The 12,263-nt window shown below is 54.8% G+C and overlaps 5 protein-coding genes across 5 annotated transcripts; 3 read left to right on the top strand and 2 right to left on the bottom strand.

Annotated features, from left to right (window-relative positions):
- Positions 1-137: 137 nt before the first annotated feature.
- Positions 138-3,202, bottom strand: ACET3X_001721 (uncharacterized protein; the record flags this gene model as incomplete). Its single annotated transcript, XM_069447044.1, has 2 exons — positions 138-245; positions 293-3,202. The coding sequence occupies 2 exons, from the start codon at positions 3,200-3,202 to the stop codon at positions 138-140; spliced, it is 3,018 nt and encodes a 1,005-aa protein (XP_069311963.1).
- A 539-nt stretch (positions 3,203-3,741) lies between these two features.
- ACET3X_001720 (uncharacterized protein) lies at positions 3,742-4,665 on the top strand (the record flags this gene model as incomplete). Its single annotated transcript, XM_069447043.1, has 1 exon — positions 3,742-4,665. The coding sequence occupies one exon, from the start codon at positions 3,742-3,744 to the stop codon at positions 4,663-4,665; it is 924 nt and encodes a 307-aa protein (XP_069311962.1).
- A 158-nt stretch (positions 4,666-4,823) lies between these two features.
- Positions 4,824-5,281, bottom strand: ACET3X_001719 (uncharacterized protein; the record flags this gene model as incomplete). The annotated part of the gene is made up of 4 exons (XM_069447042.1): positions 4,824-4,844; positions 4,892-4,978; positions 5,092-5,184; positions 5,234-5,281. 4 exons carry the CDS (start codon positions 5,279-5,281, stop codon positions 4,824-4,826), a joined length of 249 nt encoding a protein of 82 aa, XP_069311961.1.
- Positions 5,282-5,872: 591 nt separating this feature from the next.
- Positions 5,873-9,297, top strand: ACET3X_001718 (uncharacterized protein; the record flags this gene model as incomplete). Its single annotated transcript, XM_069447041.1, has 5 exons — positions 5,873-6,381; positions 6,431-6,510; positions 6,575-6,622; positions 6,671-7,797; positions 7,843-9,297. 5 exons carry the CDS (start codon positions 5,873-5,875, stop codon positions 9,295-9,297), a joined length of 3,219 nt encoding a protein of 1,072 aa, XP_069311960.1.
- Positions 9,298-10,234: 937 nt separating this feature from the next.
- On the top strand, positions 10,235-12,199 carry ACET3X_001717 (uncharacterized protein; the record flags this gene model as incomplete). Its single annotated transcript, XM_069447040.1, has 7 exons — positions 10,235-10,385; positions 10,438-10,604; positions 10,651-10,793; positions 10,844-10,886; positions 10,983-11,157; positions 11,206-11,437; positions 11,485-12,199. 7 exons carry the CDS (start codon positions 10,235-10,237, stop codon positions 12,197-12,199), a joined length of 1,626 nt encoding a protein of 541 aa, XP_069311959.1.
- Positions 12,200-12,263: the final 64 nt, after the last annotated feature.

Below are 12,263 nucleotides of genomic sequence, written 5' to 3'. Positions count from 1 at the left end.
TAGATTGCAGTCGAGTCCCAAACTCCGCGTATGATGCGTCGATGATGCTGATCCACAAGGTAAAAAATTGGGTATATAGGAATACAATGGTATCGAAGCGAAGCGCAAAAATGGCAGTGCGATCAAGCACATGCGTGCTATTGTGGTGTCGTCATGGTCCTTGAGAGATTGGAGCGTTGTGGCATCGCATCTTTGCGCAGCTGGCGAACAACTGCTTCGAGCTTCCGTCGTTCTTCTTGTTCCGCCTGGATATCGTTAGCATACCATAGTATAGTGTGGTGGTGTTACGCACTCTCAACGCCTTCAAGCCCTCCGCTGTTCGATCCCGCATCATCTTCCTAAAGTCTTCTCTCAACATGCGAATGCTAGTCGCACCCATGTCGAACTGAGCAGCAGCACCATTCGGCATGCCTGGGCTTCTGACTCCGAGCCATTTGACCTTCTCGTCACTGAGCTCGCGCTCCAGGGCTTCCTTATCGTCGCGAAGCTTGTCGATCTGTCCTTCGAGGACTTCGCGGTCCTTCTCGTTCTGAATGGCATCACGAGTGAGGGCCTCGTACTCAGCAGCCATGCCTTTGAGCTCGGCCTTGAGATTGCGCTCGGATTGGCGGGCCTCAGCTTCCGACTGCGAGGCAATGTCTTGCACCTTGCGAAGCGCTTCCAGTTCGCCTAGGAGCGCCTGGTTCTGCTCGGTGAGCTCGTCCAGCTCTCTCTTAATGGCGGGATTTGCGGCCGAATCTGCAGCACGTTGCGCGCGAGTACCGTAAGCGCCGTCAAGCTCTGCTTTGGCAAAAGTGAGCTCAGTGGTAAGACGAACGATCTCGCCTTCGAGGTTGCGGAACTCTTCTTCCTTTGTGTTCAGGAGGTTGGTGGCGTCCAAAGAGCGCGCCTCTGCTGCCTCCTTCTCGGCTGTGATCGCCTGGAGAGCAGCTGTAGTCTCTTGAATCTTCTGCGCAGAAGTGGTTAGCTCGGCTTGAATCGCTGCCGCTTCACTACGGGCGCTGTCTTGAGCGTCCCTCAGCTCTTTCTCTAGCCTGAGAGCCCGCTCCTGTGCATCTCGAACCTGAGCTTCGTAGCCAGCGGTGCGCTCCTCTGCCTCTCTTGACGAGACATTGTACGCGGTGTTGCGCTCTTGGTGGTCCTTTAGTTCTTCTTCGAATGTGGCAGCGCGCTTCTCAGCCTCGTGCATCTTGCTCTGGAAGTTTACAGCCTGCTCTTGCACGTCCCTGAGTTGGTTCTCGTATGCGACAGCACGTTGTTTGGCCTCCTTCAGCTCAGACTCGAAGACCATCACCCGCTCTTGTACGTTGATGAGTTGGGCCTCCAGGCCTGCGTTTCGCTCCTGCGTCTCGCGCAAAATCTGCGTGTCGGTCTGAATCTTGTGCTCATCGAACTGCTGCAGCTGTTCCATTGCACGCTCGAGCTCACCCTCCATCGATTTCTTCTCGGACCTCGCACTGAGGACTTGCGTATTGAGCCGCTCGAACTCTGCTTCTTTCTGCGCATCCGATTTGCTGTTGAGCTCACGTTGCTGCTTGATCTGGCGCATCAGGACAGACTGCTTATCTTTGAGACTGGCTGCACGACTGGACAGCCACTGCACCTTGGCAGAGAAGGCAGGGAGTGAGTACGTCTCGTTGGCATTATAGTCCTCGTCCGGCGAGAGCTGTTCATTTGCATCAGGGTCTTCAGAGAGCAGTCTTCGTCGTTCACGTTTCCGCTCGCGTGCCTCTTCTTCTCCAGCCAGGATCGTCTGCCAAAGGCCCATGATGGTAGTCTCGTACTTCTCTGCCTTTTCTGCGGCTTCTGAATCATCGCTGGCAGTGACAGGCGCCCTGGAGCGGAGCTCGTTGATCTGTTCGTTCATCGCATACTGAATCTGCTCAAGGTTGTAGAAGGAGTCTTCCATGTAGTTGAGCTGCTCGGTGGAGCCACCACCAGTGATGGCGGGTGGCGGTGGGAGCTTCTCGGCCTGTGCACTATCGGATCGAGATATCACCGCGTACAACTGGTTGTTGATGCCCTCAAGACGGCTCTCGACTTCGCTCAGAGTGTGCCTGGAGTTGTTTCGGATGTTCATCTGTTCAGCGCTGATGCTGCGGAGGCCTTGGTCAAGGAAATCGAGCTGGCGGTCCAGGGTTGTAGCGTCGGGCGTTCCTTCGAGAGCCAACGGCGGTAGCGAAAAGTCGTTGTCGCGCTCAGGATTGGCCTCGATAATGAGTGATCTTAGACGCTCGTTTATCTCCTGGAGTCGCGCAGCAGTCGCATTCAGAGCTTGGTCGTGACGCTCCGACGAGGCTGTCAGGTGTTTGCCGCTTTGCAGCACGTTCATGAGGTTGTCGAGGTTCTCCGGAGACCTGTAGAAGCTCCGCTCGTCAAATTCGCCTCCACGGGCGCCGCCCAGTCTGCCGTCTTCGTACGTATTGAGGCTTGCAGGGCTGTCTGGTCTCCGGAAGCGGTCCTCTGATAGTTCGGAGTCGTCTTGACGTTGCTTGGGGCCCTTGTGCGTAAGCTGCAGTACAGCAGCAGTGTGCATCAGCAGCTGCATATCGATCATGCGCATGCGAGACTCAATCTCCAAGCACTCGCGTATGAACTCCTCGACCTTCCTGTTGCTTGATTCCAGCCCCTCCTGCTCCTTGGGATCGTATTCCTGCACGGCATTGCTGCCTCTGCTGCTCTTGCTGCTCTGGCCGCGCCTGTGTCCAGCCTTCTTCGAGGCCAGCCGTCCCAGTGAGCGCGTCGCATCGCGAATCTTGGTCTCGGACTCTAGCTTGCGCCTGACGGTACCCAGCCGTGTGTCGAGACCCTTCTGCTCCTGCTTGAGCGCTTCCACCTCCTCGACGCTCAGGATATCGAAATACTGGCTGTCTCCAATTGCCGTCTCGACGAGCAGATGCATGGCGACTGGGTCGTTGTTGAGGGCGTCGGAGCCGCGCTTGCCAGAGTTGCGAGGTGTGTACATGCCATTCTCGCGGACCGTCTCCCTGCGGCCGTCTACGAAGACCTCTGGGGGCGGTATGAAGGCACTGGCGCCGAAGCGTGGGGAGATCTGGTAGGCCATGGGGAAGAAGCTGGGCGATGCGGTGCCGTTGATGCCAGACTGGTAGTTTGAGGTCGGCGAGGGAAAGTCGTAGAGGGGGCGGGGGCTGAGCGTGTCCCCCGCGTAGGGGTACTGGGTGCGCAAGCCATTGCTGGTCATGGTGGCTCTGGGGCGACGCGGCGAGAGGACAAAGGGCGAGTCGGCGCGGTGGAGGGTGAAGGAGAAGGCGAGTATAAGTCGCGCAGCCAGCGGGGATGGTTGGCGCTCACGGCGAGCAGCTCAACATGGTCAATGGGATACTTGGAAGCTTGGAGTCAGGAGAGGCGTGCAAGCGTGCAAGCAGCACACCAATACAGGCGCTACTCTGGTAGGGGACTGAAGTCAAGGGGTGACGGCCATCCCTGCAATTCACTAGACCCACGGGCCTCAGCTCAGGGTTCATGCGCGCTTGGAGACATGTCTCCCCACCATCCCGCGCGACTCGCCCTCGTATTCGCTGCACTGGCTGAGTAGTCGTGATGACACTCTGCTGGCGTCCGGTAGGGTGTGCCCCGCGCTTGCGTCTTCCTGTGCAATACCTCAGGTACTCTCCGTCTGCCTAGCCGTCTCGTCACCGCATTCAAGACACGCCAATCGCCCCATTCCAAATTCGGATCTGCGCCGCTACGCTATCGATAACGTCCGTGTCAGTCGACAGCATGAGCGCACGCGCAACATACACCAATGACCAAATAGCAAAGTACTTTGCCCGCCTGGGCTTGTCGCAAGAAAAGAGAAAATACGATGTGGCTGGCCTGGCTCCCAACGACGCGCTCGAGTACCTTGCGCTGCTCCAAAAGCTGCAGCTAGTAGCGGTACCCTTTGAGAATATGACCCTGCATTATTCCGCCCACCATGCCATCTCTGTCCATCCCGAGGAGCTGTTCAGGAAGATCATCGGCGATGACAATGGACGCGGTGGGTACTGCATGGAGAACAACAGACTATTCGGCACGCTGCTGAACTCCCTCGGCTTCAATGTGTACTCTGGTGGCTGTAGAGTCTGGGTTGGTGACAGCTGGACCGGCTGGTCCCATATGGTCAACTTTGTCACGATCGGAGACACCAAATACCACGTTGATGTTGGCTTCGGGGCTGACGGGCCAGTCGTGCCAATGCCTCTGGAGCGCTCTGGCGCTGTTCAAAAGCACATCCGTCCTGCCTCGGCCCGTCTCCAATGGCGCAACATCCCAGGCAACACTGACCCAAATCAGCGCCTCTGGGTCTATGAATACCGAAGAAGTGACGACAGTGACTGGGAGATCAAGTACTCGTACAGCGAGTTGGAGTTTCAGCCACAGGACTACGCCGTTATGAACTATTTCACGTCTACCAGCATGAAGACCTTTTTCACGCAGATGGTTGTAGCTGACAAGAAGATCATGGGCGATGACGGGGAGCTGGTAGGAAAGCTGAGCCTGGCGGCCAAATCCTTGAAATGGAATATTAAAGGAGAGAAGACCAAGGAAATCGAGTTCAAGAGCGAGGAGGAAAGGATAGCTGCGCTCGAGGAGCACTTTGGGATCAAGTTTGGAGACGCGGAACGCGACGGCATCGCGGGATTGCCATCAGAGATCAAGTAGAGAGAGTACTGAACATTGAGAATTGTTGATTGCTTGCATGTCTACAACTGCCGTGTTTGATGTGATCTTTTCGCAGCACGATGTATTCGCTGTTGGGTATGTAATGTACTGGGCAGGTATGCCAGCTCTGCTTTGAACGCGGGAGAAGCTCACATGGCTTAGATGAATCGTTGCTCGCACTGTCCGTGGTTAGCACCCGCCATTCATCCACCATGTCCATACGCACCCTCCATGGGTTGTTGAGCTCGAAGCCTTCCGGAGCAACCGGCTTGTCTGTCTGTCCGCGCATGAATCCGGTCAGTCGGCGGTCGCGCTCCATCACTGGGGGTCTCGTAAGCATATCGCATGAGGTCATCGTGAAATGGTCGTACTTTGCTGTACACAAGTTAGCATCTTCCCAATGCGCCTAGATTTCCAGAAACTCACCCTGTCCCATGCATCGATGCCCCTCCTTGTCTTCTTTCCGCCGTTCTGCATCTCCTTGAGCTTTCCGACAGACACGGCGCTGAATGCGAAGAACTAGGCCCTCATTAGCACCCCCTCGCCCCCAGGCGCGCCAATTACTTACGCCCGTCATAATGGCATAGGGCAGCAGAGCCTCGAATGGAACGCCCATGATTGCGGTAGTGTATCGGGTTGCTGTGGTGTTGCGGGGTGGGTTATCAGTGAGTGCTGGCTGGAGGTGCGTCGGCGTCAAGTGAGGTGCGGCCGTGCGTGCATCCTTGGCAGCGACCCCGACCTACGCAAAGGGTGTCATTTCAAAGGGCGTCATTCCAGGCCCACGGCGTTTCCTGACGAGCGACAATTATTCTCGGTGTCGCACCGAGCCACACTTTCATACGAACCGCGAAACCTGATACCCGCAGCCGCCATTTCCCCGAAATAATTGCCTCCGCTGAGGTCGCGCACCTCCACCTTCCCCACAACCACGGCCAACGCGACTACGAGCCCGAAACACCTCACTGCGATCATTCACTGCCTGTAGAGGCCATTTCACGATAATTTTTGGTGAAAACACGCGGTGGACAGTCTCACAGGTCACAACAACGCGCTAGGACACAGGCACGACGCGCTTATCAACCACTGCCTGAGAGAGCCTCCGCGGCTGCTATTACTCGCGCGACCGATGCTCTAGGACTTCAACTATACGCGCACTGCGACGGTGGCTTATCTTGCCTCTAAGGTGGCCTCTGCCGTCAACTTTGCCATGGCGGAACTCCTGGGTCAGCCTGCGGGCAACGCCGATCTGGAAGACATCGACGCGGATGGCGAGTATGAGATGGATGATGTAGAATACGAACAAGCCCCGGCGACCGAGAACATGCCTGACGCCGAGGGCCACACGACCGATGCCGAAGGAACGGACATGGATGCCGAAGGCGAAGAGGACGATGCTGAGGGTGAAGAGGATGACGCCGAGGGCGAAGACGAAGATGCCGAGGGCGAAGATGTAGATGCTGAGGGTGAAGAGATAGACGATGACGAGGATGAGGCAGAGCCAGTTGGCGCTGTCAAGATCGCCCAGCGTCGTCCTCGATCATCCGACGACGAGGAGGATTACGAGGGCGACGACGTCGCAAGAGACTCTTCGGACGCCAAGTCCAGCAACAGCGAGGAGTCGAGCAATGCCGATTCTGAGGATGAGAACCAATGGCAGGCGAGTGAAGACGGTGAAGAGGATGAGATCATCAAGTCGACCAACCCCAACACCTGCGTGTAAGTGTATCCTAACTATTGGAAAGTAAAACCGAAACTAACCAAGCAGATATTGCGGAGCAGATGAGGACGACGATCCAAGCCCGGATTTCGAACACCCCCTCCTGTGCGCTTCGTGTGGAGAACATGGCATGTGTGAGTAGTAAGAATGTCTGACTTTACTTGTTCGGTGGCTGACATGTTGTTCCTGCAGCACATCGGCAATGCGCCCGCACGCATGGCACGCTAAGTTCCGATGACGGTATGTGGTCTTGTCAGCCCGGAACCGCGCCTTACTAACGGAGAGTAGATGCAAAGCGTTGGCGCTGCCCTGACTGCATTCAAAAGTTCGAAACAGAGGAAGAAGAGGAGGCTGAACAGCCCTCTACTTCTGCACGCCGGAGACGTTCATCCCTGAACAAGTTGACCAAAGAGTTACTCCCTTCACACCGTGGGGTTGATCCCGAAGGACATTCAATCTTCAAAGAGCTAATCCTTCCCGATGAACCAGCAGATGGACTACGTTCGCTGCGCAAACGCAAAACCTCGCAAGACGAGGATGCACCAGCGCCGTCAAGGCAAACACGCAAAAAACGGAGACCTTCTGAAGTGTCCAACTCAGATGCCGAACCATCAGTGCCTGCAGTCTCACCCAGACCACCATCGAGGAGCGTACGAAGTGCTCGTAGCGTCATGACGGATGGTCACGAAAGTGGAGGCGAAGCAGAGCAAAATGGGTCAGAGGCTGGTCGCTTACGGCCAGCACGGGCGCGTCGCGGGCAACCTAAGAGGACCGACAAACGCCCACTTGCCTGGATTGAAGAGGCTCAGGGTATGAGCTTGATCATCGCTTTCCATCTCAACAACGAGAAAGTCCAACAGATTGTCACGTCCAAGCCTAAGAAGAAGGCCCAACCCCTCACGATCGAACAGGAGCGGCAAGAACGACGGCGTGAGCGGGACAGAGAACGTCGCGAAAGGAACCGTCGGGCTGCACAGGCCGCGCGAGAATCACCAAAGGTCCTGCATTACCCAACGATACATGTCCAGCATGCCACGCCATTCCCAGGCTTCATGGACAAGGAGCCTGACGAGACCAAGAGCAAACCCTACGGCGGCGTGCTTTCTGAAGCGGATGCTGATACTTCCAAGACCTACCCTTCGCCTGCCGACAGGAAGCGCTTTGACGATGCTCGCATCAAGGCCGAGGAAGAGTGGAAAGCGAAGCAGGCCGCACTCTATCCTCCCGAACCAGCGCGCTCGCATAAGCAAGCAGCCACTGCAAGCAAGATCAAATGCGTCAACTTTGGCGGATGGGAAATTGACACTTGGCACGCGGCACCATATCCAGAGGAGTACAGCAAGAACAGGGTGCTTTACATATGCGAGTTCTGTCTCAAATACATGAACTCGGACTACGTCGCATGGCGACACAAGGTAAGCGTTCCGATCTTTCCCATGGTCGTATACTGACAGTCACAGCTCAAATGCCCAGCGAAGCACCCTCCGGGCGACGAGATCTACCGCGACGGGAAATACTCGTTCTTCGAGGTTGACGGCCGGAAGAATCCCGTGTACTGCCAGAATCTCTGTCTACTCGCCAAGTTGTTTCTCGGTTCCAAGACGCTGTACTACGATGTCGAGCCCTTCTTGTTCTACGTCATGACTGAGAACGACAATTTCGGCTGTCATTTTGTCGGCTACTTTTCGAAAGAGAAGCGCCCCAGCTCGCTCAATAACGTCTCTTGTATTCTGGTACTTCCCATCCACATGCGCAAAGGATACGGACAGTATCTGATCGAGTTTTCCTATCTCCTCACCCGTGTGGAGAAGAAGACTGGAAGCCCAGAGAAACCGCTCAGTGATATGGGTCTGGTGAGTTATCGAAAATACTGGCGGCTCGTTCTGTGTGAGGAACTACTCCAACAAAAAGCTGCGATCAGCATATCTGCCATTTCAGACCGCACCGGAATGACACCGGACGATATTGTATCTGCTCTGGAAGGCTTACGAGCCCTTGTGCGCGATCCTGTCACGAAAAAGTACGCGCTGCGCCTCGACTTGAACTACTTCAAGTCGTACATTGAGAAGTGCAACGCTGCAGGCAACCCAAAGATCAACCCCGAATGTCTGATATGGACGCCGTACGTCATGGGTCGTTTGGGTCAGTATGAAGACGGGCCTGCCTTGCAAACTGTGCAACAACGCGATGAAGTAGAAGAAGAAAAGCCTGCGCCCGAGGAGGGGGTGCAAATGGAGATGGCAAAAACTAACGGTACTGGCGATGACGTTGAGGCTGCCATACCCACTATTGCCGCCGAAGACTCTGTCAACGGTGGTTCACCGGCTCCTGGCACGCCAGTCGCAAATGGCTCTACTGTTGCGCTTGCTGGCTCGCATATGGATGAGCCGACAATCCCACCGTCACGATACGAGATCTTCCCTCCCATACCCGGGCAACCCTCGCAGAGACGTCGACCAGGACGGCCATTTGGATCACGGCGAAGAACGAGCACCCCAAACCGCGTACGAAACACTTCGTTGTCTATCCACACCGCACCAGTATCGAAGATCCAACTGTCGCCCAGCAGAGGTGCCAAAAATCTCATGTCACCCTCCGCAAACGGCACCCTCACACCAGGTACCATCTCCCTGCGCAGAACGCGAAGCCGACTTGGTGAAAGCGTCACGAATGGCGAGGATGTCGAAGATGGAGGTGCCGTCAAAGCCGTCGTCGTCAACGGGCGGAGAAGTACACGCAGCTCCGCTAGCTCTAGAGGAAGCATCGATTTCCGAGGCAAAGGAAAAGCTTTGCCCATTGAAGAAGAACACGATGAGGATATTGATGCGGATGGCGATTACGACGACGAAGAGGGCGATATGGATGTTGATGCTGAGGGCGAGGAAGACGATGATATTATCATGCAAGATGCGTGATGGGTGTTGAGCGCTGGGGCTTTCTTCCGCGTTGTATTCTTGTCGGTGTCAACTAAACCCACTCATGGTAAGGGTCTGATATTTTTCTGTTCAGCGCAACATTTTGTGTTTTCGATTCATGTACCACTAGTTCTTTTATTTAATCGTTGGCATGCATAACGGAGATACCTTGGGACCGGATAGCGAGGGGCGTTTATCAACATGAATTCAATACATAATCCAGAGGGACCATCTTCTATGCCTCATCTCGCCATGATTCTATGCTAGATCTCCACATCAGGTATATATGTCGCTGTTCCTCCATTCCCGTTGTTGTTCTGTTGTCGCGATGGCCCAAGGACAACCCAAAAATGACGTCTCCTCGGCCCTCTTTCCTCCGAACCTCGTAACCCTTCACCTCCGCTCCTCCTCTTCCACTCTTCCACTCCCAACGGGCCTTCAACTTTACCCGGTGCCCCACACGCGCACATCTCCACACATCCGCATTCGACGCGCTGTGTTTTAACCCTCATATAACGTCCAACTGCAGGCTGGCTTGGCGACTGCAAGGGGTCGCGGAATCTCTGCTATTACTCCATCTGGCGTGTGTTTACCCGGGTAAACAGCATGCAGGCTATGCGGCCTCGACTAGCGCGAAAAAGAATAACGCGGGGGATTGCGAAGATGGAATGACGTTGGAGGAAGCGTAGTTTGAGAATAGGGCAGGGTATAATTGATCATGGATGCGATGGTTTGTGTGCAGAGTTGTACACGCCGGATTCTGATATTTGAAACGGATGTTTTATCTCTATTTGGGCAGCATGCGATTGGACTTGTTTTCCGTGGTGATTGCAACGGCGTTGGCTCGAGTAGGAAATGCACAGGCTTTCAATTCGAGGTGGTTCAATCCCATCTTACCTGGTGTAGGCTTAGCATTCAAGTGCCCTTGAGGAAGAGAATGCTGACCAATATTGTTCAGTTCCATCCTGATCCCAGCTGCATATTCCATGAGCTTGACGAGACATTCTACTGTGCTTCAAGTAGCTTCAATGTATTTCCTGGTATCCCGATCCATGCCAGCAAGGACTTGACAAACTGGAGACTTGTCGGTATGTTGCACTTCACCTTTTTGATAGTAGGCTGATATCTAAACCACAACAGGACACGCTTTGAATCGTGAGAGCCAACTTCCTGTCCTTGCGGAATCCGTCGGGTCGACGAGCGGCATCTGGGCGCCTGCACTGCGCTTCCACAACGACACATTCTACCTCCTGACTACAATGGTGCATGACAAGAGGGCTGACAACGACTCTTCGAGGTGGGATAATGTGAGTTTACGCCACAGCTTGCCAGATGGGACGCTGATGCTTTCAGGTCATCTTCTCAACGACAGACTTGTGGGATGAGAGCAAGTGGACTGATGCTGTACACCTTGACTTTGAAGGTTACGATATCAGTCCGCATTGGGATGACGAGGGTAACTCGTATGTTGTTGGAAGTCACGCATGGAAAGTAGCGTAAGCACTGCTGAGACGTGGAGCGCATGTCAATAATGCTGACAACGCAGCTACGGGATCCACATCAATCGTGTTGATCTCACAACAGGAGAAGTCCTCGGCGACTAGACCAACCTATGGAACGGTACTGGCGGTATTGTAGGTATACCTCGTCTAATCCCATAGGCCACCACTCATTGTCTCATCTAGGCACCGGAGGGACCACATATCTTCAAGAAGGATGGCTGGTACTATCTGATGATAGCAGAAGGTGGAACCGGCCTACTTCATATGGAAACGATAGCGCGATCAAAAGATCTCTACGGACCGTATGAGCCGAATACCGCAAATCCAATCTTGACCAACGCGAATACCACCGAATACTGTAATTTCCACTGCTCTCACATGTATATCATCATCTAACAGATCGCAGTCCAAGCTGTAGGCCATGCCGACCTCTTCCAGGACGCACAAGATCACTGGTGGGGCGTAGCATTAGCAGTCCGCTCCGGCCCGGAATGGGTAACCTTCCCCATGGGCCGAGAAACCGTCCTGTACAACGTTACATGGGAAGCCGGCTCGTGGCCTGAACTACAACACCCCGTCCGGGGCGAGATGCGAGGATGGTCACTTCCTGGCATTATCCAAAACCTGCCAGGGGACGGGTAAGCCATAGGACCTCTGGTAAGAACTACTTGCTAACATCCAACAGCCCCTTTGTAGATGAAGGCGACAACAACATCAAGTTCCGGCCAAATACCTCCATCCCACCCCACTTCGTCCACTGGCGCCCACCTATTGCAGAAAACTACGCCATCTCCCCACCCGGCCACATCAACAGCTTGCGCCTCAAGCCCTCCAGCCTAAACCTCACAGGCCTCGATGGAAATTCTCCCGGTCCCGGCGGCCAAACATTCATATCCCGCCGTCAAGTCGACACCCTCTTCACCTTCGCTTTCGACCTAGACTACACGCCTGTTGCTCACAACGAAGAAGCAGGAATAACACTCTTCCTAACACAGAACCATCACGCACGCATGGGCGTTGCCATGCTCCCTCTAGCAAACGACAGCAGTACACTCGCACCGCATTTCCACTTCCATGCTATATCATACATCCCCGTTCCCGACGACATAATCGTCCCCGTGTACGCCTCCTGGCTCAACAAACCGCTCACGCTGCGTCTGAGAGCCGTAAACGTCACACATTATGCTTTTGGTGCCGGACCTGCGGATGGTAGTGTGCCTGTTCAGGACTTTGCGTATGTGGGCGGTGATATCATTTCCTGGGGCTTCACGGGCGCGTTGGTAGGCGCGTATGCGACGAGTAATGGAGGGAACGGGACGGCGGAGGCGTATGTTACTAATTGGAATTATCAGGGTTGGGGACAGGTTAGGGAGAATTGGAATGGGACTGGGATCTACTGAAATGCAGGGGTGGTTGAAGAAACGCGGCAGTAGTCACTTGTTGCAAGAGCGAGTATACGTCGTG

This window comes from Alternaria dauci, chromosome 1 (assembly GCF_042100115.1).
Source record: "Alternaria dauci strain A2016 chromosome 1, whole genome shotgun sequence".
NCBI lineage: Eukaryota > Fungi > Ascomycota > Dothideomycetes > Pleosporales > Pleosporaceae > Alternaria > Alternaria dauci.
Note: the sequence above shows the minus strand (reverse complement) of the source record. Positions and strands in the feature narration are given on the sequence as shown.